The 27,553-nt window shown below is 34.8% G+C and overlaps 1 protein-coding gene across 1 annotated transcript; it reads left to right on the top strand.

Annotated features, from left to right (window-relative positions):
- Positions 1-21,451: 21,451 nt before the first annotated feature.
- On the top strand, positions 21,452-25,322 carry LOC141708114 (uncharacterized). The gene is made up of 4 exons (XM_074511599.1): positions 21,452-21,922; positions 22,886-23,064; positions 24,178-24,532; positions 24,983-25,322. The coding sequence occupies exons 1-4, from the start codon at positions 21,527-21,529 to the stop codon at positions 25,061-25,063; spliced, it is 1,011 nt and encodes a 336-aa protein (XP_074367700.1). The 5' UTR covers positions 21,452-21,526; the 3' UTR covers positions 25,064-25,322.
- The last annotated feature ends 2,231 nt before the right edge of the window (positions 25,323-27,553 follow it).

Genomic DNA, 27,553 nt, shown 5'->3' with positions numbered 1-27,553 from the left:
AACTCTCTTGCCTTTATATTCCTTTCTCTTATCGTTATTTCATGAACCAACACAACATAAGCATTGATTTCAAACATCCCGTCATTCTGGATTCGTGTCTTCAGAACGAATCTTGATAACTTTTATAACTTAGATTCATAATTCATCATACTCGTCTGCCTTTGTTCTGGCTCTAAAGCTTTTACACTATTCCATAACCTTGGGAATTACTTTCCCGAAAACAATTGGCTGAACTTTAATCAGTTTATTATAATCTCTTGCTCCGTGCCTTCCTTGGCCTTTCACCAGCGGGTGGTCTCTCTCTTGGGAGGGTAAGTGATAAAAATAGTCCTTTTGAGATTCGTCAATCATTTAGAATCTCAAATGATTCCTATATTTCCTTTAGCCAGGCTCTTGCCTCGGCTGGGCCAGCTTGTTCCATGGAACTCTGAGAGCTTAGCGACTTAAAGGTCCTGAAAGAATTTCTCACCGCACTGTCTCCTCAGGGTGGTGGTTGGGGATAATAGTCTAAGTTCTTTTTAGACAGGTCCATGAATTGCCGTATAGGAGTACCGTCTCGGGTCTCCTTTCCTTACTCGACTTTCTGTTTCCTTAGTATGAAATGTTTCATCCTACTCCCCATAATTGGGGTCATCTTTTAATTTAAAATCCTCATTTTCCACTCCATTATGTCATGGGTTCCTTCTATCTTGATGGCGACCTCCCTGACTATCACGTTCAGGGTTTGCTCTAAATCTTATTCCTCAAACTATGGCTCTCATCTAAGTTCTCATCTTTACGCTCTTGAACTTTCGGAACCCAAATTCTATAGGAATACCTCATTATTCCCTTATCATCTCTCTCGGTATTAATCTCATATCTATTTGTTGGCTCTCTGCCTTCATTCATCACTTTTTCTGGCACAATATGTTCCTTTCCAATAATTCGGGCTGTATTGCAATCTCAAACAACTTTTCGGTACCGGCTCCAGTTACCTTCATATCTATTTCCATTTTTTTTTTCAAAATCTCTTATCAACCCTCCCAAAGTCATTATCATCTTGAGTCTCTCCTTTTTACTAAGGGCATCAGCCACCACATTGGCTTTCCCCGAATGATAAAGAATCTCCCAATCATAATTCTTGATTAGCTCTAACCGCCTCCTCTGGCGTATGTTGAGCTCTTTCTACGTAAAAAGGTACTAGAGCTCCTATGGTTTGTGTAAATCTTGCACTTCTCTCCATACAAGTAGTGCCTCCAATCTTTAGGGTAAAACTATTGCCACGAGCCTAAGCTCATGGGCGGGGATATCGAATTTCATATTACCTTAATTGTCTTGACATGTACGCGACTACCTTACCGTGCTGCATAAGCACGCACCCTAAGCCCTTGTGCGAAGCGTCACTACACTTCACAAAATCTCCTTTTCCATCCGGCAATGCCAGCATAAGGACCATCACCTACCTCTGCTTCAGTTCTTGAAAGCTGTTCTCGCATTTCTCTGTCCATTCGAACTTCTCAGTCTTACGAGTAAGCCGCGTTAAAGGGGCTACTATCTTTACAACTTGAACGAACCTCCGGTAGTGACCGGCCAATCCTACCTCTGGTAGTCGACCAAACCATGGTCATCAATTCATCAGTGGTCCTTTATCCAATCCTGTCAGGATCCTCCATGGGATCCTCCTCAACAACTATCCCTTCTAGGACAACATCCTCAACCGCTAAATCCTCAATATCAACATCATCCGGTCCTGTATTAGGACACTCTATCGGATCCACAATCCGATCTCCAATTAGTAATAAAATATCATCGCGATGTTGCTCCTCAACCTCAGGGTTCGGAGTCCCGCTACCATATACGATAACGAACTACGCTCCTATCACGATATTTATAAGGGTTCCCATAAGGGTTTTAACTGTCAGTGCTACGTTAGGTAGCCCGACTATGAACTTGGCAAGAGTTCTTATTATCTTAGTTAACTTATTATCTTAACGTCCCATCATCTCTGAGGTTTATAACGCTTAGCTCTGATACCATTTCTGTAACACCCCCAGATCCGGGGTCGGGGATCCGGGTCGTCACGGTCTTTCTTTCCATAATATCACTTCACTTAATTAATAATAAATAACCTTATATTGTGACCCCACACTAACACACACCACAACCCGTTATAGTCTCAGAGATGAAATTTAAATAAGTACAAGTCTTTGAATCCACAATTTAAAAGTTATTACAACCCAAAATGATTACTTGATAAATTTACAGTTAATTGCCATTATCTGCCACAAGTTATAATTATACATAATTGATTCTCAAAAGTAGATGGTCTGATCTACAATAGATCTACCTCTGCAGCTATAGCAGCTACAACATCAACGGGAAGACGCGGGACGCTTCCCACGCGCTTGCGCTGGGTCTGCTGGAGTCTGGCCATCTTTCCTAACTGTTGTTGTGTGATGAAGAAATAAAGCAAGGGTGAGCAGCAAGCCCACCAAAATAATATGTATAATGATTTACAATATATGAGCCTACTCATAATACTCATGAAAGTCTTGGTCAAAAGAAATGAACCAAGTTTAATATCTTAATGCGATGAAGTCGCAAAATATTCAGTATATATACATATATACTTTTCAAAATATTGGAAGTCCTCTTCCATGCATAATATACACAAAGTCCCAGTGTATAACTGTATAAAAAAATATCGTTGCAAGGTGATCTCATATATCTAACCTTGTCTCAACGTTTTTCTGAAAATCTTTGTCATTCATAAGACAATTATTAATTAGATATAAGTTTAAAAGATGAGGTTACCAAATACCCCAATATACTTATATCTTTCCCAATACTACTTGAACTACCACCGTTCAAGTTATAATCAGTTTCAAAAGTTCATCACATAGATGAGACTACAAGACAAGATTTGAATAGATTCAATCTTTGAAATATTATTGAATGAAATAAAGTTACGAGATACTTTATTTAGTCCCGATATATATATATATATCCACATATATATATCTCTTAAACATTTCCTGGAACCTCTGTTATGTAAAGTATGAACAGAGTTTGAAACATCCAATGAATTTTGGAAAGGAAAAGAATTTTGGCATAAACCAGATATCTTGCTGATCAGGCAAAGATACCAATAAGTAACCTTTTCTACTAGTAGATGGATGAATCCCCCACCGGTCATCACCCTGGCCACATAAGGACCTTGTGCTGGACTGCCACCCGGCCTCTTACGCGTTGATGGACTGCCACCCAGCCACTTACACTTTGATAGACCGTACCCCGGCCTGTCGCTTATGCCGACTCAATTAGATGGGCTTACTTCCCGAACATTGGGCAAGTAATCAATTCATTTATCAAAACAGCAACCTTGTTGCGAATATAAAATACACCATAGAGCCGGATCCCTCAGGTTTTGAGCGAGTATTTAAATCCCCTTAAAAGGAAGATCTTAAATATAAAAATGAGTTTTGGGATCCGCTGTAACTTTTAAAAATCATTTTGAAGACTCGAAAACACTTTAAAGAGTGTTTGGAGTAAAGCTGATTTAATGAAGTAAATCAGTCCCCATATATTAGAAAATATCTGAATATTATTATTTAAATAATATTCCCATAAAGAATAATCTTTATAAAAATAATTGAAGTAGAAGTATTAAAACTTATACTTGAAATAAACATTAAATAACCAAAGATATACTTATATGAAAGTATTATCTTTATTTGAATAATCGAAAATAAGTTTGATTATTAACACTTTATTCTCTAATGAAATAAAGAATATATTTCAGTAATAAGCGGAGTCATAATACCTCGAATGAATATTATAAATAATATTCATTAAATAAAATAAAGGAGTCATACATCCTCAAATGAATATTCAAATAATATTCAATTAATAAAATAAAAGTAGTCATAAGCCCTCGAATGAATATTCAAGATAATATTCATTAATAAATAAAGTTATCGAATAAACCTTATTCGATTAATAGTTTGGAAAACTATAACCATATATATATAAAAATATATATATTATACTCGGGAACATCGACTCCCGGTTTAGAAATATGTTCACCTTTGGGTCCCCTATACTAAGGGTATACGCAACTACTGCTTATCTCTAGCATAGGTATTATGCAACTATAAGCATCGAAATCAACAGATAGATAACCAGATTACGAAACAGACATGCATATATACCATATCAGCATGCTCCAATATATCGCAAAATTTGCTAATAACAATCATGCACTTATCACAAGATAATGCATATACATATATTTACATCACAACAACAGTATAACGGGTAGAAAACTTGCCTGAGCGACTTGGGGTGATAAAAGGCTCGGGACGAGTCTGGTAACCTATAAACAACAAGTAAGTTGAAATTAAACCAAAATCACTTGTAAATCTATACTTTAACTAACTTAGACTCTAACGCTTGTTTTGCGCTCACTGATTCGCTTAAGTCACTCGGGTACCCTCGGCTCCACCATTTTTAATAATTTAACCTTTACGAGTTTTAAAGCGATTCCTTCGCGAGTGTCTTACCAACTGCCTAACACACTTACCATAAATGTTTCATACATTAATTAACCCTTATTGGTCTTTAACCTATGTTTCAAAGTAAGGCGAGGGGAAAAGTTTCGTTCGCGAAACGCCGTTACTTGAAACGGTCGTTTCTCCTAAACCGTGCATCGGAATCGAACGAACTACATATCAAAACGAAGCTCGTAACATGAGCTATCTAAACATGGCAGTGGTCATAATCTAGCAGGGGGTTCTCGGGTCCTAATGCTATGCACAAAAACAGTCCAAAGAAAATCGGATGTTACGACGGCTATGTTTACGCGATTTCCAATATTTTAAACCATTCAAACCCATTCCAAATCAACCTCAAATCCAACATACAACCAACATCCATCCTCATCACATCATAACAACCCCAACCAATTCAATTTAATCATTCATACTTATGCCTAAGCTTAACTTTAATCATACTTAAGTTCTTTTAATCAAAACCACAACATTTACCATTCCATTTCACTACCATTTCAAATCCCAAACTCTAATCACAACAACAAGCTACAATATCATCCTACTAATCAAAATCATCTTATAATATATAGGAATCTAGGGTTTGGAGATGGTATACCTTCCTTGAAGTGGTGGGAGGAGCTAGGAAGCCTTAAGAAGCTTTGAGAAGTCTTAAGAATGCTTGGATCTTCAAGAAAACAAGAAAAACTTCAAGTTAAAAACTTGAAAACACTATTCATAGTCTTCTTCTTTGATTAAATGAAGAAGATTGAGAAGGAATTAATGGCTTAAACTCATGATATAGCCCTAACTAAGCATGAAGATGATTAGGGAATTAACTCACCAATTTAGGAGGCTTGGATCTTGAGTTTTTGAATTCTTGCCCATTTGCAATAGTAAAAAGCCGAGAGCATGATGAACCATGCCTTGGTTTCTTTTTGATTTTGATGAAAATGATTTTGCTTGGCTTGGTTGGCTTGTTTTTGTGTTTGATTTAGTTAATTACCTTGTTGCCCTTGAATTTGTGTGGTTAAAAAGCCACCACACCTCCTTCCTTCCCATGTCATGCTTGTGTCACCTTGCACATGTCATAATGCTCCCACTTGTCCACACCTTGTCCCTGGCTTCTTGTACAAGCTTGTCTCTTGGTCACTTATTTGTTTTACGGTTCGCTTATCTTTCGTTCTCGTTTATCGTTTGAGGGATCATACCCGGGATCTTATTACTTAGGTTCCCTTAACCTTTCTCAATATATTGTATTCCTTCTATGATCCTCTCTTATAATCCTTTAATTTAAATCCTTTTTATCCTGTTACCTTATACTCAATTCTCTCCGTATCTTGTGGATTTCCGGGAAAAATCAAAGTGTTCGGAATTGGATTCTGACGATCTTTACATACACTTATATACCACATAGAGTACTAATAATATCCCATAAGATCAATAACAGAACCCCTACATAGCGTGGCATGAAAAGTTTTCTCGTTCAGCAAAAACACTATTCATAAGGGTTTCAAAATTTCTCCAAAATTGGGGTTATTACAGATATATAAGTCATCATTGATAGACTAATTAAGTCGATTGTCTACCTATTAAATATTTATTCCTTCTTATCAATAGAGAGTCGTATTACTATACGAGGAAGGTTGCGGTGCAAGCATAGAATTCTAGTAACGATGATGTCTAGAATGAAATCCCAGATTCGATTTTCGATGTCAAGGGAGTTTCAAAGGTGATTGTTTATGAGCTCAAGCAAGAGCATGGGTCCGTAGATTGATGGACGGAATAGCAAAAAATTTAGGCATGCAAAATACGATGCTATAATACTTGATGTTGATATATATACACATATGTTTTGTTCTCCTATGACAAACTTCTATAGTTCAGAGGTAGATTCCAAGCCAGATATTTGTGGCAGTACTTTTTCATATATAATTCTCTTCAATTCGTTCTTTTCTCTCCTTTTCATTTTGTATAAGCTAAGAAGAACAACCCTTCCAGAAGGGGAGGTATTGTCGAATGACTATCTATCTGTGTGATAGAAGCCTAGTAGGATACCATCTATTGTTTAATTGCTTGTCAAGTACTAAAGGTTGGCCACCTTCTGTACTAACTATGCAATGTAACAAGTGTTCATGATCATAGTGATCTCTCAATAAAATCTTTTACTTCTATACGATGGGTCAAGCTTTCGAATATAGAAGTAGTTAGAAAAGGAGTAGTATGAGTATGGTGGTATTCGGAATGGAAACACATTCGTGATACTAAGGTTGACACGTTTATTAAAAGGTTATAGAATGCTAACGAGCAAAAGTATAACCAGTATAAATATTAGGAACGGAAGATAGTAGCGATTACGAACTGGAAAAGAGTGGGTATTGAGAAGCAAAAGCTATAATGCTAGAAGCTATGATGAGAGTCTGTGCAATAGACTTGAAAGAATTTGGAATGATCACTTAACGCGAATTGAGTTTTCTTACGATAATAGATCGTATGTCAGTATCGAGATATCGCCTTATGAGATCCTTGAGGGAACGCAATGTCGATCTCCCTTATGTTAGGATGATGTTGCAAAGCGCAAGATGCTCGGACCAGCAGTGGTCCAAAGGATCAAGAATATAATAGATCTAATCAGAGGACGGCTGGTAGTAGCCCAAGATGGACATAAGAAGTATGTTGATTTGACACGAAAGGATAAAGAATGGGAAGTAGGGGACCTAGTGCTGTTATAGGTATTCCCTTGGAAAGGATGGATGAGGTTCAGAAAGAAAGGAAAGCTAAGCCCACGAATTGTTGGACCCTTGGAGATATTAAGACGTATTGGGAAGTTAGCATATGAGCTAGCCCTACCCCCGAACCTGTAGCAAGTTCATAACGTGTTCCACGTATCAATGTTAAGGAAGTGTAATCCGGATGCCAGATAAATAGGGGAATATAAGCGCATAGACATGCAACCAGACGTAACCTATATGGAGCAACCGGGAAAGGTTATAGATTGAAATGGAACAAGTGCTTAAGAGAAGGGTTATCAAACTAGTCAGAGTTTGATGGTAGAACCACAATGTGGGAAAATTGACTTGAGAGTTAGAAAGTGCAATGCTAAGAAAGTATCCCTATTCATTTTTATCTGATTCCGGGACGGAATCCTTTTAAGGAGGGGAGACTGTAATAACCCCAAAAATTTTGGACTTTTTGTAACCCTTATGAATAGTGATTTTGCTGATTATGCTGAATAAGAAAACTTTTCATGCCACAATATGTAGGGGTGCTTTTATTGATATTCTGAGATCTTATTAGTACTCTATATGGTATATAAGTGTATGTAAAGATCGTCAGAATCCAAATTCGAACACTTCGATTTTTCCTTAAAACCCACCAGATACAGAAAGAATTGAGTATAAGGTAACATGATGAAAAGGATTTAAATTCAAGGATTATAAGAGAGGATCATAAAAGGAATATAAAATATTAAGAAAGATTTAGGAGAACCCAAGTAATAAGATCCCGGGTATGATCCCTCAAACGATAAACGAGAACGAAAGTGAAGCGAACCGTATAACAGATAAGCGATCATTAGCCAAGTAATTAGGAGTTAATCAAAGAGGTTAGTGGATGATGATGTCATCAGACCAACAAGAAGAAGACAAGTGTAATAAGATGACATGAGAAAGATGACATAAGCATGGTGACTTAAGCATGACAAATGGAGGGATTGGTTGGTTGATTGTGAGCCATTCATTTCTTACCATGGTAAAAAGTTAATTAACAACAAAAGGATATCAACCAAGCCAAAACAAATCATAACACAAAAACACAAGTTGACTTTTATTTTGAAGAAAGAAGCTTTCGGCTTCTTCATTTCTTCAAGGAGAAGAAAATCAAAATCCAAGATCCAAGTATTGTTAAATTGTGAGGTAATTATCCAAGGTTCATTATACATAGATATAGCTATCCTATGAATCTAAGCTTCCATTTCCTTCACAATCTCTTCCAATAATTCATGGAAGAAGAGGGTGAATAGTGTTTTCAAGATCTTGAAAATTTTGATCTTATGTTTTTGTTTAGATATAGCTTTTGTAAGGATTTTCAAGGGTGGTTTCAAGCTCCTTAGTGAAAGAGATATGTCCTAAGTCCAATCACGTATGAGGATTTAGGAATAACTTTTATGTAATCTGTTTTGATTTCATTGATATTAATAAAAGACTTGTTTTGTTTTTATTACGGGCTCTATCTATTTAAGTGTTTAAATAAGATATACCATAGTTTAGAGTAAAGCTTTTTATGGATTATGATGAGATCATAATAGTGAGACCTAAAAGATGATAACTCAAAACTAAATAGTTCCTGGTCATAGGATTACTAACTGGTAATTAATAATCCGCAAAGATTGGTACATACTATGCTTGCTCCCTTCAGGAGGATGTCTGTTCTCATAGGCATTTGTGTGGTGACACTATAGCTAGTATGTAGGTGCTTATTAGGGAATAAGTTCACTGAACATGACTCGATAAGTTGAACAACTAATGGAGATTACTCATGTGTCAATAGTTATTCACTGATTGATAGTTGTACAAGTGTCCTTAGACTTGAGATCGTTAAAGTATCTTATATATAATGAACTGTGCTTTGGTTTAGTCCTTAGTCTCAAGGACATCCATTAGGTCTATTCTGGGCATAGGGATTTGTGTATAGAGATAGTTAACGTCAATAGAGGATATACCCCTTCCAGTATAGGAAGAGAATATCCTATGTTATTCTTAGTATGCGAGTTCTGTAATCTCTGGCCAGAGTGTATGAAATTAGAAAGGAGTTTCGAATTTGCATTAATATGAACTTTGCATTATGAATAAGAAATCATATGATTAAATTTGATAGGCTTGACACGAGATCCATGCCTTGTATTTATTCGGGATATTATAAGGGTAGAAGGAATTCATTGTACGGTAACTAGTCACTGACAGGTTCTTGATATTCTAAGCAGTGAATTCATATTATCCGGATAGTCGCGATATGTTGAGAAGCATCACTCACAATGTAGAATAAATATAATTAATCAGTTAATTATATTTAGTGAATTTTAGTATTCATGTAAATAATTAATAAAAGTTTATTATTATTTATTTCTACTACCGGCATAATATTGAACCTACAGGGTCACACCATAAAAGAATATTTTCTTTGATGAAATAATGAGAGAGAGAATTATTTTCTAAATAGTTAAGAAAAAAATAATGATTAAAATAGTTTTAATTATTATTAAAGCATTTTATGAAGATAAAATGTGGGGGTTAATATATATAAAGATATATTATAAAACCCTAGGAGAGCCCTATAAATAGAATGAGATGGATGGCTCATTTTCATTAACACACAATTTTGGTTTTGTGAAAACCCTAGCCTCCTTCTTCTTCCTCTCTCTCTCTCTCAAAACTCCATTTTATAAAAGCTCGGTTTTATAAAAGGTTCATCGAAGAGGATCGTTCTTGGTGGATACCGGTAGAGTGCTTCACACACTGAGGAGCAACTGCTAGCACTCCAATTTTATAAAACTTCGATTCACGAGGTATGATTTCGAGTCCTCAGTTTTTCCTTTTTATACGTTTTTCCATATGTGCGGTATATGGTTTTTACGGAATAAATGTTATTTCACGCTTCCGCTCATCCGTAAATTCCTTCATTGGCATCAGAGCTAGGTTCTGCATATAGAGATTCATATAAAAAATTTCAAATTTTTTTATGCATGTATGGATTTATTATGATTTTTGCAAGTTTATTTGGATTTAATTATGAATTAATTCAAAATAATTTTTGCATGAGATTTTGACTACTGATCTGGGTTCTACAAGTGTTGTAGATCATCTAGGTATTTTTTCATAATTTTGTGATGTGTAGATTATTTGTTATGAATTTTTTAAAATTGTTTTAATTAAAATTCATGGAATAATTATGCATGTGAATAATTATGATTAAAATTTGTACAAGGACCCATGGCTGATCTGGTAATTTTCTGCTACTGCCTGATTTAAGAAATCATATTATTTTGATTTTTATTAATTTATTAATTAAATGTTAATTAATTTATTAATAATAAAATTAAAATAATAATAATATCAATAAAGAGTTATTAATAAGGGAGTAAAGGGAAAGGGGGTCACATCTCCTTTTTGTAACAGTAGTTAGTAAATGGAAGGGGGCAACGGCAGGAAGAAGGAACAACACAAAAAAAAACCTGTTGCTGCTGCAACGGTCAGGTGCGGGCGCGTGAGGCGCACGCGCGGGGGGTGTTGCGCATTCCCGGTTGCGCATTTTCGGGATGCGTTACACCCTTTAATGGTTTAAAAGGGCTGTAACGCATTACCAGAATGCGTTACAGGGATTGTAACGCAATCCTGTAATGCGTTACAGCCCATCTGTCTTTTCAAAATTTGATTTTTGGGAATTTCGTAACTCTGTTTTGGGCGTGCAATATATCGTTGGATTCGTTTTTCCGAGACGGATCTAATGGAGTGGTCAAATATTTTTTATTTAAAATTTTTGAACTGTTTATATTCCCGAAAGTGTTTTAAAGCATGTTTTAATTTTTTTAATTGCTTTTAAATGCTATAATAAATCCATACATCATTATATCAATGTGTGACATGATATTACTTGCATGCTTACTTGTTTATTTATTTTATATATGAGATATATGCCTGTGTTTATCATGCGATGATAGATTTAGGTGAACTTAAATCAATATAAGGCGTGCTCTAGAAAATCTAGAATAGGAATCGTTTCTTGCCTTGACAATAATATTATGAATACAATCATGAGATTCTTGTGTTTATGAAACACGTAATTAAATATGAATTTTCAATTTTGAGAGAAAGGATGATTCTGTCAACAACATATTTCTATCTGTAAGAAAGGGTTATTAAGTGACGCCTCTTGACAATGCTCCACCCGATCTGGGAATCATCTGATTATCGATTATTGATTTGAAATATTTAATTTAAAAGGAAGAATCTCTTTATAATATGATTATGACTGTAACGTAATATAATCCCTCTAAAATTAAATAATATCAAGTAGTAATTGGCCAATGACACAACGGGCTTGTGTCGGTCATAGCCTTCCAACATGATAGAAAGTGGTTCTTATTTTTAAATCATTGTCGTTTCGTGCTACAGCCGAGGGCTTTGATTTCGAAATAAGAAATACTTGTCTATTACATAGAGATGTGTACATTGAATTAGAATCTAAAGGTCGTTACGTGCTACAGCCGTGGGCCGTTGGAGACTGATTCAATTGTATGAAATGTTGGGTTAGACTTGACTTAGAATATTGAGTTTGTCGTGCTACAGCCGTGACTCAATTATTCAAGAGGCTAAAATTATATTAGGGAATAACATAAGATGTAATTGACAAGAGTTGTCTGCCTATTGAACATCATATGACGTTTCGTGCTACAGCCGAGGTTGTGTAATGGAATGTAGGATCCCTATTCCCACTAGCATTATGAATGCCTAATTTTCACTTAGGGGGTGTATAAATTAGATAAACTAGTGGGAGCCACTTATTAATAAAAACCCAATTCATATAGTGTTTTGAAATAAAATTGAATATTTGCTAAGTGTTGTTATGTGTTTATCATTTACAGATTTACTATATTCATTATGTCTTCTGCACTATCACTCTGGAGTATACTAGATGCTCACAAGTTGGCTGGTCCTAATTTTGCTGACTGGCTTCGAAACTTGAGAATTGTTCTCAGGGTGGAGAAGCTGGAATATGTGCTTGACTCACCTAAGCCTACTGAACCTGCTAACGATGCACATAATGATGAATATATTGTGTATCGTAAGTCGATAGATGATGCAAATGTTGCTCAATGCATCATGCTAGCTTCCATGAACATTGAGCTACAGAAGCAACATGAGCATATGGATGCTCAGACTATCCTAATGCATCTACAAGAGTTGTATGATGTGGCAGGGAGGACAGCTCGATATGAGATATCGAAGGAGCTGTTCGGTTGTAGGATGTCTGAGGGATCATCCGTGAATGACCATGTACTTAAGATGATCAATTTGATTGAACATCTTGGACAACTTGGTTTTGCCATGGATGGGGAGCTGAGCTAAGACTTGGTCTTGCAATCACTTTCGGGTTCGTTTTCGCAGTTTGTTGTGAACTTTCACATGAATAAGCTGGATGTCAGCCTGGCTGAACTCCACAACATGTTGAAGACTGCGGAATCGAATTTTCCCCCTAAGAAGAGCTCTGTTCTTCTAATTGGTGAAGGTTCCAATCCTAAGAAAAGGAAGAGGAACCCTTCCAAGAAGAAGAAAGTAGGTGAAGAAAAGCCGGTTCCACCAAAAGCTGAAAACCCCAAGAGCAAAGTTGTTTGCTTTCACTGTAACAAGGTGGGGCACTGGAAGAGGAACTGCAAGGTTTACCTTGCAGAGTTGAAGAAGAAGAAGGGGAGTGAGACTACCGCTTCTGATTCAGGTATGTTCATGATAGAAATGAATATGTCATTAAGTCAAATTTCTACTTGGGTATTAGATACCGCCTGTGGTTCTTACATCTGCAATTCGTCACAGGGACTAAGGAGAAGTAGGACTCTTGAGGAAGAGGAGGTGATTCTACTGATGGGAAATGGAGCAAGAGTTGCTGCTGAAGATGTAGGATCATTTCATTTACATATGCCTACGGGCAAGACTATTGTTTAAAATAATTGTTATTTTGTTTCTTCGATTGTAAGGAATATTGTTTCTATTCCTATGTTGGATTTGGATGGTTTTTCATTTTATTATTAAGAATAATTAATGTTCTATCCTTAGAGATAATATTCTTTATTGACGTGGTATTTTAAATAATGGTCTGTATATATATGACATAATTTACTTCAGATTGAACAAACTAATAAAAGAAAAGGGATGATGAAAATCTCACTTTCTTTTGGCACTGCAGACTTGGTCATATTAGTGAAAATAGACTGCGGACATTGCATAAGGAAGGGTTACTTGACCCATTTTGATTTTGAATCATATCCTACATGCGAGTCTTGTCTATTGGGTAAAATGACCAAATCTCCATTTAGTGGACATGGAGAGAGGGCTGCAGATTTGCTAGGATTGGTACACACAGATGTATGAGGACCAATGTTTACGCAAGCCATGGGTGGATTTTCATACTTCATTACTTTCATAGATGATAGATCTAGATTCGGATATGTGTTTGATGAAACACAAGTCTGATGCCTTTGAAAAGTTCAAAGAGTATAAGTATGAAGTGGAGAAACAAACCAAAATGGTATTATAACTCTTCGATCAGATTGAGGTGGTGAATACTTGAATGGAGAGTTTCTGGATTATCTCAAAGAAAAGGGTATAGTCTCCCAGTGGACTCCTCCAGATTGGTATCTGAAAGGAGAAATCGAACTTTGTTAGACATGGTTCGGTCCATGATGAGCTATGCGAATCTTCCAGTATTCTTATGGGGTTATGCATTGGAAACCTCAGCATATTTACTGAATAAGGTGCCTTCCAAATCTGTCCCTAAAACTCCATATGAGATATGGAAAGAAAGGAAACCGAGTCTTAAACACGTTAAGATTTGGGGATGTCCAGCTTATGTCAAGAAAGTTGACCCAGATAAGCTGGAATCTCGATCCGTAAAATGTAGTTTTGTGGGATATCCTAAAGAGACTTTAGGGTATTACTTTTACACCGATCATAGGGTGTTTGTCTCCAGACATGCTACTTTCTTGGAAAAGCAGTTTATCCTTGAAGGAAACAGTGGGAGCAAAATTGAACTTGATGAAGTTCAAGAAGCACAAACTACTACGAATCAAGTGGAAACACCTGTTCAGACTGAACAACCTTCTGTGGAACAGCCCATTCGTAGGTCAGGGAGAGTGTCTCGCCAACCTGAGAGGTATTATGGCCTTGTCATTGAGAATGACAATGAGTTATCAATCATTGATGATGACGACCCTATGACCTATAATGAGGCTATGAGTAGTGTTGACTCAGAGAAATGGCAAAGTGCCATGAAATCTGAAATGGAATCTATGTATACGGTATACAAAAGAAAGATTAGAGCAGATGGCCAGGTGGAGACCTTTAAAGCCAGGCTTGTGGCAAAAGGATTCAAACAAAGGCAATGGATTGACTTTGATGAAACCTTTTACCTGTAGCCCTGTTAAAATCGGTTCGGATTTTGCTTGCGATTGCTGCTTACTACGACTATGAGATCTGGCAAATGGCCAGATGGTTTTCTTTCCAAGGGAAATGAAAACCTAGTGTGTAAGCTGATGTGAACCATATGTGGTTTAAAGCAAGCTTCTCGTAGATGGAACATCCGTTTTGATGAGACAATCAAAGAGTTTGGTTTTATCAAAAACGTAGATGAACCATGTGTCTACAAAAGGGTTAGTGGGAGCGCGGTAACATTTCTTGTATTGTATTGAAAGAGAGTTGGAACACATAACAACATAGTAGACCCACTCACAAAGCCACTTTCTGAAAGTCACTTTGATCGTCATAAAGACAAGATGGGTATTAAATACCAGAGTGATTGGCTTTAGTACAAGTGGGAGATTGAAAGAGATATGTCCTAAGTCCAATCACGTATGAGGATTTAGGAATAACTTTTATGTAATCTGTTTTGATTTAATTGATATTAATAAAAGAATTGTTTTGTTTTTATTACGGGCTCTATCTATTTAAGTGTTTAAATAAGATATACCATAGTTTAGAGTAAAGCTTTTTATGGATTATGATGAGATCATAATAGTGAGACCTAAAAGATGATAACTCTAAACTTAAATAGTTCCTGGTCATAGGATTAATAACTGGTAATTAATAATCCGCAAAGATTGGTACATACTATGCTTGCTCCCTTCAGGAGGATGTCTGTTCTCATAGGCATTTGTGTGGTGACACTATAGCTAGTATGTAGGTGCTTATTAGGGAATAAGTTCACTGAACATGACTCGATAAGTTGAACAACTAATGGAGATTACTCACGTGTCAATAGTTATTCACTGAGTGATAGTTGTACAAGTGTCCTTAGACTTGAGATCATTAAATGTGTCTTATATATAATGAACTGTGCTTTGGTTTAGTCCTAAGTCTCAAGGACATCCATTAGGTCTATTCTGGGCATAGGGATTTGTGTATAGAGATAGTTAACGTCAATAGAGGATCTACCCCTTTCAGTATAGGAAGAGAATATCCTATGTTATTCTTAGTATGCGAGTTCTGGAATCTCTGGCCAGAGTGTATGAAATTAGAAAGGAGTTTCTAATTTGCATTAATATGAACTTTGCATTATGAATAAGAAATCATATGATTAAATTTGATAGGCTTGACACGAGATCCATGCCTTGTATTTATTCGGGATATTATAAGGGTAGAAGGAATTCATTGTACTGTAACTAGTCACTGACAGGTTCTTGATATTCTAAGCAGTGAATTCATATTATCCGGATAGTCGCGATATGTTGAGAAGCATCACTCACGATGTAGAATAAATATAATTAATCAGTTAATTATATATAGTGAATTTTAGTATTCATGTAAATAATTAATAAAAGTTTATTGTTATTTATTTCTACTACCGGCATAATATTGAACCTACAGGGTCACACCATAAAAGAATATTTTCTTTGATAAAATAATGAGAGAGAGAATTATTTTCTAAATAGTTAAGAAAAAGAAATAATGATTAAAATAGTTTTAATTATTATTAAAGCATTTTATGAAGATAAAATGTGGGGGTTAATATATATAAAGATATATTATAAAACCCTAGGAGAGCCCTATAAATAGAATGAGATGGATGGCTCATTTTCATTAACACACAATTTTGGTTTTGTGAAAACCCTAGCCTCCATCTTCTTCCTCTCTCTCTCTCTCTCAAAACTCCATTTTATAAAAGCTCGGTTTTATAAAAGGTTCATCGAAGAGGATCGTTCTTGGTGGATCCCGGTAGAGTGCTTCACACACTGAGGAGCAACTGCTAGCACTCCAATTTTATAAAGCTTCGATTCACGAGGTATGATTTCGATTTCTCAGTTTTTCCCTTTTATACGTTTTTCTATATGTGTGGTATATGGTTTTTACGAAATAAATGTTATTTCACGCTTCCGCTTATCCGTAAATTCCTTCACTTAGTTACTTCTATTCACCAAGGAAGGTATAATCTCATATCCAAGTATTTAGAGTTTTTATGTTTGGTATGGTTCATGAGAAGCATGATTGTATACTTAGAGTGTGGTTGGATTTGTAATGAGTTTGAAGTTGTAAATCTTGGATTATTGGTTAATGAACTTAAGTATAGCTTTTAGTTCATGTTTGAGGGTAGTATAAATTGGAAATATTGAGATATTGGGGCTGTTGTAGTAAAGTATGGATGGAGTTTGGTTGTAATGATGATTGTGGGTTGATTTGTGGATTGATTGGAGTAGTTTAAAATTTGGTAATCGCGTAAACATAGCCGTCGTAATACCCGATTTACCTTAGACTGTTTTTGTTCTTAACTTCAGGACCCGTGAACTCACTGTTAGATTTTGACCATTGCCATGTTTAGATAGTTAATGTTACGAGCTTCGTTGTGATATGTGGTTCGCTTGATTCCGATGAACGGTTTATTAAAGAATATTGTTTCGATAATCAAACTTATTTTCGATTATTTAAATAAAGATCGTACTTTCGTATAAGTATATCTTTGGTTATTTATTATTCATTTCAAGTATGAGTTTTAAAACTTCTACTTCAATTATTTTTATAGAGATTATCCCTTATGGGAATATTATTTAAATTAATAATATTCAGATATTTCTAATATATCGGGACTGATTTATTTTATTAAATCATCATTACTCTAAACATTCTTTAAAATGTTTTTGAGTCTTCAAAATGATATTAAAAGTTAGAGCGGATCCCAAAACTCGTTTTAAAATTTAAGATCTTCCTTTCGAAGGGGGTTTAAATACTCGTTTAAAAATCTGAGGGATCCGGCTCTGTGATGTATTTTATATTCACAACGAGGTTGCGGTTTTGATATAAGAATTTGATTACTTGCCCAACGTTCGGGAAGTAAGTCCATCTAATTGAGTCGGCATAAGCGACAGGCTGGGGTACGGTCTATCAAAGTGTAAGTGGCTGGGTGGCAGTCCATCAACGCGTAAGAGGCCGGGTGGCGGTCCAGCACAAGGTCCTAATGCGGCCAAGGTGATGACCGGTGGGGGATTCATCCATCTACTAGTAGAAAATGTTACTTAATGGGTATCTTTGCCTGATCAGCAAGATATCGGGTTTATGCCAAAATTCTTTTCTTTTCAAATTTATTGGATATTATAACTCTGTTCATACTTTACATGACAGAGGTTTTCAGGAAATGTATGAGAGATATATATGGATTTATATATGAGGACTTAATGAAGTATCTCGTAACTTCATTTCTTTCAAATGATATTTCAAAGATTGGATCTATTCAAGTCTTATCTTGTAGTCTCATCTATGTGATGAACTTTTGAAACTAATTATAACTTGAACGGTGGTAGTTCAAGTAGTATTTGGAAAAAATATAAGTATATTGGAGTATCTTGTAACTTCATCTTTTCAACTTATATCTAGTAAATTATTATCTTATGCATGACAAAGATTTTCAGAAAAACGTTGAGACAAGGTTAGATATATGAGATCACCTTGTAATGATATTTTATACAGTTATAAACTGGAACTCTGTGTATATTATACATGTCAGAGGATTTCAAAGATTTGAGAAGTATATATGTATATATATATATACTGAATATTTTGCGACTTCATCGCATTAAGATATCAAACTTGGTTCATTTCTTCTTGACCAAGACTTTCATGAGTACTATGAGAATGCTCATATATTGTTAATTATTATACATATTATTTCGGTGGGCTTGTTGCTCACCCTTGCTTTCTTCTTTCATCACACAACAACAGATAGACAAATGAACAGGATCAAGCTCCCAATTCGTGAGCGGTTAGGAAACATTCCGCAGTTTCCTATAGGCGTTGATGTCATTGTAGCTGAGGTAGGAACTACCAATAGGCTAGGCTTTCAACTTTTGTTGTGCCAGACTTATGTATATTTATGAATTGTAATAATGGCAAGGAATATATAAATTTATTCAGAAACCCTTTTGAGGTGTAATGGCTTATAATTGTGGAATAAAATGACTTGTGTTATTTTTGGATATTCATCTCTGAGACTATAACTTGTGGTGTGTGTGTATTGTGGGGTCACAGTACGCAGTAGTTGGTTGATTATTAAGATTAAGTATTATTAAGAGAAATGGAACTCGTGACAACCCGGATCCCCGACCCCGGATTTGGGGGTGTTACAAATATTATCTCGAACGAGTTTGCATTTACGCAAAAATAATTTTTTAATACGATAAATGATCATTTTAACTTTTCACAGGATTGTATTACTTTTTTTTCATACATACGATTAAAACGGTATTAGATAACTTTATTGGTAAAAAATTATTTTTTATCGTACAATTCGATTTTAACTTACCATGATAATTTTGAGATTAGATATTTATTGAAAGCTATGTGATTTTAATTAATAAAAAAATCAAAAAAATATCATCGTAACAAAAATATTTGAAATTATTCGTAGGGATGTGCATCGGGTCACTTCGGGGTTGGGGATTACTATCCCCGTTATTGATCCCCGAACACACCTAGAATCTGAAACGGGGATTCTTTTTATTACTGGTCTCCGCCAGAACGGGGATTCTAATTGGGATGTGGGAATAATTAAAAATATAGATTTTATATTTTTACTATATTTTTTAATTAAAAAATAATCTACTAATTCATAATACACAAAAACATTGATAATATCTTATATTTTTAATATCAAATCATATTAAAACTGATTTATTATGTAAATGAATGACAAATTAAAAATATATATTACATATAATGTAAAAAATAGATCAATAAAATTATAGGATTATTTTAAAATTATTATATTTTTTAAATAATGTTTTTTATAAAACTTTATTTAATAAAATATATGTAAAAAATATAAAAAATATACATGATCCATGGAAAATACTAAATTTTCCATGCATAACATAGTGTGGGCTAAAAAGTTTTTCCCGGTCGTCAGGGTTAATATTTATCGAATGTTTTACCAAATCCCAAAAATTTGGGTTATTACAGTTTTCCCATCTTTAAAGGATTCCGTCCCAAAATCAAATAGAAAACATGTGGGGATATCTTTCCTTCATCACATCCTCTAGTTCCCAAGTTGACTCTTCGATATTCTGGTTTCTGCACAAGATTCTGATTAGCTTGACAGTCTTGTTCCTCAGGACTTGTTCCTTCTGGTCCATCACTCTCACCAGTTGCTCAATGTAGGTCAAGTCCGGCTGCAAGTCTACATGTTCATCTTCTATCACGTGTCGCGCATCGGCATGGTATTTCCTTAGCATTGACACATGGAACACATTGTGCACTTGTTGCAAGTTAGGAGACAAGGCGAGCTCGTAAGCTAGAGTTCATATCCTCCTCAGAATCTCAAAGGGTCCAATGAATCTGGGACTTAGTTTCCTTTTTTCCGAATCTCATCACTCCTTCCACGGAGATACTTTCAAAAGTACTGAATCTCCCACTTCATACTCTCTTTTTTTCTTGGTCTGGTCGGTGTACTTCTTATGTTTGTCTTGAGCCCTACCAGCCTCTTTCTGATGAATACCATCGTTTCTCGGATCTGCTGGACCAACTCGGACCCTAAAATCTTATGTTCTCCAACTTCATCCCAACATAAGGGGGAGCGGCATCTTCTTCTGTAAAGTGTTTCATACTGGGGTTGATTAAGAAAATTTATAAATGCGAAATGAGTGAAATAAATTAAAAATTAATATGAGGTGAGTTAAACAAATATGAGGTGGTGTCATTTTTAAAATTTTATAATAAAACTACAAAAACTAAATAAAAAGGAGGCACGTAAATAATATAAACCAACATTTTATTTACTCAAAAATTAAAGTAATAAAAACGAATTTGATAAAAATAGAGGATGTAGCTTATCTAATAAAAAAAGAGTTAATTGTAGTTTGCAATCCCTATCTTTCATCTAGATTCAAAACAATATACCTACTTTGTAAAATACAATTTACAACCCCTAACTTTCAAAATCAAATACAACATGCATCCCCTTCACAATTTTAAGTAATAAATTGGAATTGAGCTGTTTAATATTAATAATTAAAATTTCAAATCAATAAAAATATTTATTTCAATGCATTTTTTACATGAAAAAAAATATAGTTAGTTTCTATTAGTAATACTCTAAATTAATCATAATGCTAAAACACTTAAAATATATCTATCAAGCAAAATATATGTTTATAGATATAAACATAAAATTTTAAATATATCTATATTTTAACTATTTAAAAATTATATTGATTAAAATATAAAATAATTGACATTAATATTATATTAAGTAAAATATAAAATAAATGACATTAATATTATAATGTTTTAAATTATAAAAATAATATTAAACACCTCAATTCCAGTTTTATAAATGAAAATTATGAAGGGGATGCATGTTGTATTTGATTTTGAAAGTTAGGGGTTGTAAACTGTGTTTTACAAAGTATGTATACTGTTTTGAATTTAAATGAAAGATAAGGGTTGCAAAATACAATTAACTTTAAAAAAATTCAAGAAGTGATGTACCACGATGGTAGTGATGTTTGAGTAGGAGGTTAGTGTTCAAAGGAGATAATTGATTTGAATGATTAATCATATTTGAAAAATGAAATCAATAAAATATTAGATAAAAATTAATTGAAATGTATTAAAAATCTGTATAATCACAGCCATATAGCGGCCCAAAGACTGGGAACTTGGAATGAATAAAGAAATAGCCCAAATATCCAAGAAAACAAACAATTATAAAACCCAAACAAACAGTGAATGTAGGAAGGAAGGAAGAAGATAATGCAGCAGCATCAAGGACTTCTCTCATGGAATCTATTACCTCCGCCACCACCACCCCCACTCTCACAATTCCCAAGAAAATCATCCCATCTCTTTTCAGTATCAGCAACCACTGTTTCAGAAACTATACTTACTGGTAGAGAGAGAAGACAGATGAGAAATGAGAGGAGAGAGAGTAAACTCACAGGTACTGGCTGGAGAGAACAAGTTGAAGATAAGCTTTTAATTAAGCCCAAAAAAAGATACAAGTCTTGGACTGAAGAGCTTAATCTTGATACTTTGGCTACTTTGGGTCCTCAGTGGTGGATTATTAGAGTTTCTAGAATTTCCGGTCAGGAGACTGCTCAAAGGGTCGCCCGGGCCCTTATTAGGAACTTTCCCGATATCGAATTCAAGGTTTCATTTTGGTACATTTTGCTAAATGCTTTATTTTTATCCAATTTCGGAAATATTTGTATGGATTATTACTATTAGTACTAATGAAACTGTTCTCTTGGTGAATTGTAATCCAACTATGTCTATATATAACATTTCTTTACTAGTTTGTTGAAATTCCGATACTTCATATGAGATTCTTCATTTAGTGTTTGAATGAGTTTGTACACTTTGGTGAAATTTTGGTGGATGTTTTTATTGTGTAGTAGATTGTACTCAAATTATAAACTAGGGAAACCCCTTTATGCGGGATAGAATTCCATCTTGATGGTTTAGTATTAACAGGCTAATGTCGGATTTTCTGGTGGAAGAGCTAACCTTCCATACAGAAATCCATTTTCTAGAATGTGGAGTATGTTAGTAGAGTTTTTTGAGTTTGTAATTTTTTAAATTAATTTACACACACAGACAGACAGACATATATTAATGAATGTATAATTTGATACATTATTGGTACATAAGGTGTTAAAAAATTCCGACCCCTCGGTTTACCTCATGGATCCTTTCCTGAGATCAGCCACATAAAGTAGACTGTGTTTAAACATCCCTAGCCCCAAGTTCCAAGATGCCGAATTCAAGGTTGAACTATTTCAGAAATATAGCATTTTTTATTTGTTTTATTCACATTTGCACGTTAGTTTCTTGAAGATTATTTACTATATGTAAGCTTATTTGTTTTATGTTTAAATTAATTGCTACTTATAGAAGTGTGCTGTTGGGGAATTCCGGTAGTGGTAGGTCTTTATTCGATTGATCAGCAGTGTAAAATAGGCCGGATGAAATTGGGCTCATATTACCTATGTGGTTGCTAAATAGTAGTTAATATAGAAAGTTGTTTAATTCGTAAGGTTAGCTCAGTCCAGGATAGGTTAGTACTGATACCAAGCCATTTTAATCAATGATTTTCTTCATTTTTGTACTCAGGTATATGCTCCCGCTGTCCACATCAGAAGGAAGCTGAAAAATGGAACAATATCTGTTAAACCAAAACCAATTTTTCCTGGGTGTGTTTTCTTAAATTGTGTATTGAACAAGGAAGTACACGACTTTATAAGAGAATGTGATGGAGTTGGAGGATTTATTGGCTCAAAGGTCGGAAATATGTAAGAGTTTTGACTTCAAGTGTTTATGTATTGTTGATTTGTTGTTATATTAAAGTAGTACAGAGCTAGAATTTGGAAATTGTTGGATTTAAAAAATGTAAACTATATATATCCCTCAAGCGAATCAAAAGAGATACATAGAGCATGTTACTTTAGTTTCTAGCATTATGATCCCCATCAATTGTTTATGCATAGATTTAAAATATGATCATTGTGTTTGTTCAATAGCTTTGTGTGTTAGTAAGACAGTACATTCTATGACTTTGTATGGTGAAGTGATGCAAATTCAAGGAGGTTTGGGCAATGTATTCAAGAAGGCAGAAGAATGTTCCAGAAAATAATTAATTAAGTTCATTGTAGGGAGTCCCAAAGTCTTAAATTTAGTCAAATAAGTCTAGAAATCTCCTAGGAGTTTGAAAGTCCCCTGAATTAAATATCTTGAATGTTATCTAACTAGAATGTTCCAAAGAGACCTATAAATAATTGTATGCAGATTTGATTGAGGCAGAGTTGAATGAATTAAGTTTTCTATTTCTTGGGTGTGAGACCTAAGCATTCTAGGTGTGAGGCCTAGCTTATTCTCCCTTTTCACTCATACTTCAGTCATCTTTTCTCATTATTTCAATCTATTTAGTCTCTGAATTGTTCAGTATCAATCATAAGCGCTGAGATATAAAGATCCTGCATCATAAAGGATTGCACTATTGTCAGCACAATACTCTGGAAGGCATTTCTTAACTTATTTTTATCTATGGGAACATACCTATAGCAGGGTAGTGTTTTTCATAACCTGGTTAACCTGCATATGGGGCAGAGCATGCAAATGTGGGACATAGATCTATACAGTATACAGTTCTGAAGTGAAGTTGAATTCCACAATGCTAAATGCCTTAAGCTTCTGCACTTGATAAATTTTAATGCAAGACAAGTTGCAATATTATGATCTTCCGGGAATGTGAAAAATGATGATTTGCTCCAAAACGTAATTTGCTCTATAACATCTTCATTATGTTTAGAATTTCCCCATTTTTTGTGGTAAGTCTGCATGGAGACTCCATCATTTACTGCATAATATGCATATTACCATCATTTAAACATATGTTTTCATTTCAGCAAAAAACAAATCAATAAACCAAGACCAGTATCATCTGACGATTTAGAAGCAATATTCCGGCAAGCAAAGGAAGAGCAGGAAAAGACTGACAGAGCTTGGGAGGAAGAGCAGGAACGAGAAAGAATTCTTAATGCAGAGCAACTCAATAAGAGCTCCGATGTAAATTCCAAGGAGGTCAAAGTTGCTCCCAAGTCGAAAAAAAGATCCAAAAAAGCTTCAGAGGCATTTGCTAGTGATCTTGTGACAGAAAAGGAAGATAAGCTCCTAGTTCCAGGTGCAATTGTTCGGGTTTTATCTGGCTCATTTGCAGAGTTCAAAGGCACAGTTAAGAAGCTAGACCGTAAAACGGGGACGGTAAGATTGGTTGCCTGAAATTATGCATTTGCCTCTTTGTTTTTGTTTTTTCTTGTTATCCTTTTAAAGAATTGACTTTTTACGCAATTTCAAGTTGGGTTGGATGAATAAATGGATATAGATAGAGCCCTAATGGCTTCAATTTAATGATTATAGGGAAAAGGCTACAAGCTTCTGTTCTTAGTTTGAACAATTTTACCCAATCTAATCAGACGTTAAAAATGTATTAGTGCCTGATACGGGAAGGGATTATGTGTTATTCATTATTTATATGGCTATATGAAAAGGGTCTAAATTTTATGTAATAATTAATATTCATCAATTATATAGTTGTATATTAGAAGTCTAAATAATTTAAGTATATTATGTTGTCTTCATACAAAATGCCTTTATAGTCACTAAATTGTTTGTAGTGGACTACTAAAATATTCTGAAAAATCTTGCTTGCAGGTTACTGTAGGGTTTACATTGTTTGGCAAGGAGACCTTAGCGGACCTTAATGTTGGTGAAGTTGTAGCGGAGACAGAGTGATGTACACGGATATTCTGATATGTATATTTTGTGGTAAGCTACCACCTATATCACATTATCTAGTCTTTGAAAGCTGTAGATGAACAATTCACGTAGATACATATATTCATAGTTCATTTGCAAAATCCTATTGGAATTAGCTTTATATCTAATTACATGTTAGCGGTGTTCAAATTCAGTATTAAAAGTTACTATAGAATCCTATGAATTGCGAACTTTGGTGTTCTGAAATTAGCAATGTGCATATGTTTCAAGTTTATTGCTTTTTACAATTATAAAAATTAAGTGACAGCTCTTTTCATGTAATGGAGGGAGTCGTCACTTAACTTATTGGAAACTAGTTTAGTACTGTTTCCGATGCTCTGATGAGAAAGTTGCACTTTTCTGGACATGCTTGCTTTGGATTCTAAGATGGTCTTCAACATTGCTGGGGATATTGTGTTCTATATATATAATCACCAATTTTAAAAGATTGATGTCAATTCTGCTCATTTCCAAACTCAAAGTTGATGTGATGCATTTGAAAATTCAGAATATATTTATTGCAAGTAGTAGTGCTTGATAGTACATGGTGTACAATATTCAACTATTTTTAAAATTTTAAATCGCTCCAGTAAATATTATAACAGTGATAATTTGACCTTATAAGTAATAAAAGATCTACATTAAGGCAGGAGTACTTGGGGAAACTAAATTAGAGCATAAATGTATTTGCTATGAACACCACCAAAAATGAAACATGTGCAGGATTGAGGAAGTTTGAACCAGTGGGTGAGGCATGATATAATCCCACAAAATTAATTTATCATTGAGAGTGGAATTTGTGCCCATGCCTTAACTCAGATGATAACCTTAACCTGGCGCCATCAACCAATTTGAATATAGAGCACTATTATGTCTTGTTCTGAAAGGAGAGATAAAGATTCATTACGGACATAAACTGTTTGAGTGATCTATTACGAGATTGGGTAGAGTTGCTGGTATTTCATTAGTGTGTGTGGGGGGGGGGCAATGGGTTCAAATTATTATTAGATCAATTTAATGCAGCAGTACAGAGCTAAATTAAAGATAACCATGAAACTAGAACAGTTTGAAACTCTAAACACAAGAAACAGGTAAGAGAAGATATAGAGTGAGAGGAGATTGAATAAGTTTCAGTTTGACATCCAAAACTCCATGTATAATTTCTCCCATAGGGAATCATAAAGCTACCAATAAAATGATTTGAGGAAATAAGCAATGTACATGAGCCTCATAAAATAATGATAGATATGATGTTTTCTAATGTACTTGTCAGAATATGGCCATCTCTCACATGTATGTTGACAAACTGCAGGACTTGTACACATTTCCTTTAATTTTTGGTAGGAGCATGTATGTATTCCACTTGACCATTGCGCCTAACAAGACCTTCAGAATTCTTTATTTATGTGTACTGTATTTCAAAGTAGATCACTGATATGGCAGCAGTAAACACTTGGCTTGAAATTCCCCCCTTATCTTTTGAGCACTTGATGAGAAGGGGTTGGAACTCTGGAGGGCATATTGTCCTCTAAAGGAAGTTAGTTGATCCATCCTTTTCCAATAGTACTATCTTGTTTGTGTTTATAAAGCATCCATGTAATAAATGTTGGGCACTCCTGAGGTTGTTCATATGGCTTTCTGGGTTCCACCGGTTACTAGTAAATGCCAGAATGGAAGATGAATATAATATAAATGTGTGGGCATATGAATGAGCTTGGAAGCATGAGTTAATCAGAAGTTGATAAAAAGCTCCATTACTACTGGTGATGCCCCCAGTACAACTTTAAAATGCATTATCGGTGATTCCTCATTACTCTTTTTTTCTTTTTTATTGGAGTTTTGTGTTTGGAATCATTCATACTCTTAGTACCACCACACCTGCCCTTTTTTTATCAAAGAATACTCCATCATTTAGTAGTGAGTCTCCATATGATTTGTTGAAATTAGAAGAATTAGGATGCACTTTAGTTTCATAAAAGTCTTTGTTGGAGGGCTATACTTGAAGTTTGAATATTTTGGAACGCTAAATTATTTAAAACTGAAAGATGAAAACAACAAATCATACAAAAGGACTGTGGTGTTGGCCTAAAACCGAAAGAAGAAGGGGTTGGTTAAAGATGAACAGTGAATGGTCCAAATCATCCCCCATCCAATGCTTCCCCTGTCTCCACTCTCTTGTCCAAACCAAACCTCTCCATTTTTCCCTGTTTTCTCTCTACGCGTTTTTTTTGTGTCAACTTCTTTTAGTGTCTACATAATCCTTGTTTTTTTTTTGCATTATATTTGCCTATATTGTAATCATTTGTTGTTAGTTTAGTAACGGGTTTTATATCAAAATGTCCACCAGTCTCGTTAAAAAATATCAAGTGCCTACTCAATTTCCACGACGAGTCATTTAAAACACTATAATAACAATATATATCATTCTGTTAACTTATTTTTGAAATCTTAACGGAACCGTTAACT

This window comes from Apium graveolens, chromosome 2, assembly GCF_009905375.1.
Source record: "Apium graveolens cultivar Ventura chromosome 2, ASM990537v1, whole genome shotgun sequence".
Taxonomy (NCBI): domain Eukaryota; kingdom Viridiplantae; phylum Streptophyta; class Magnoliopsida; order Apiales; family Apiaceae; genus Apium; species Apium graveolens.
This window is presented reverse-complemented; position numbering and strand designations above follow the sequence as displayed.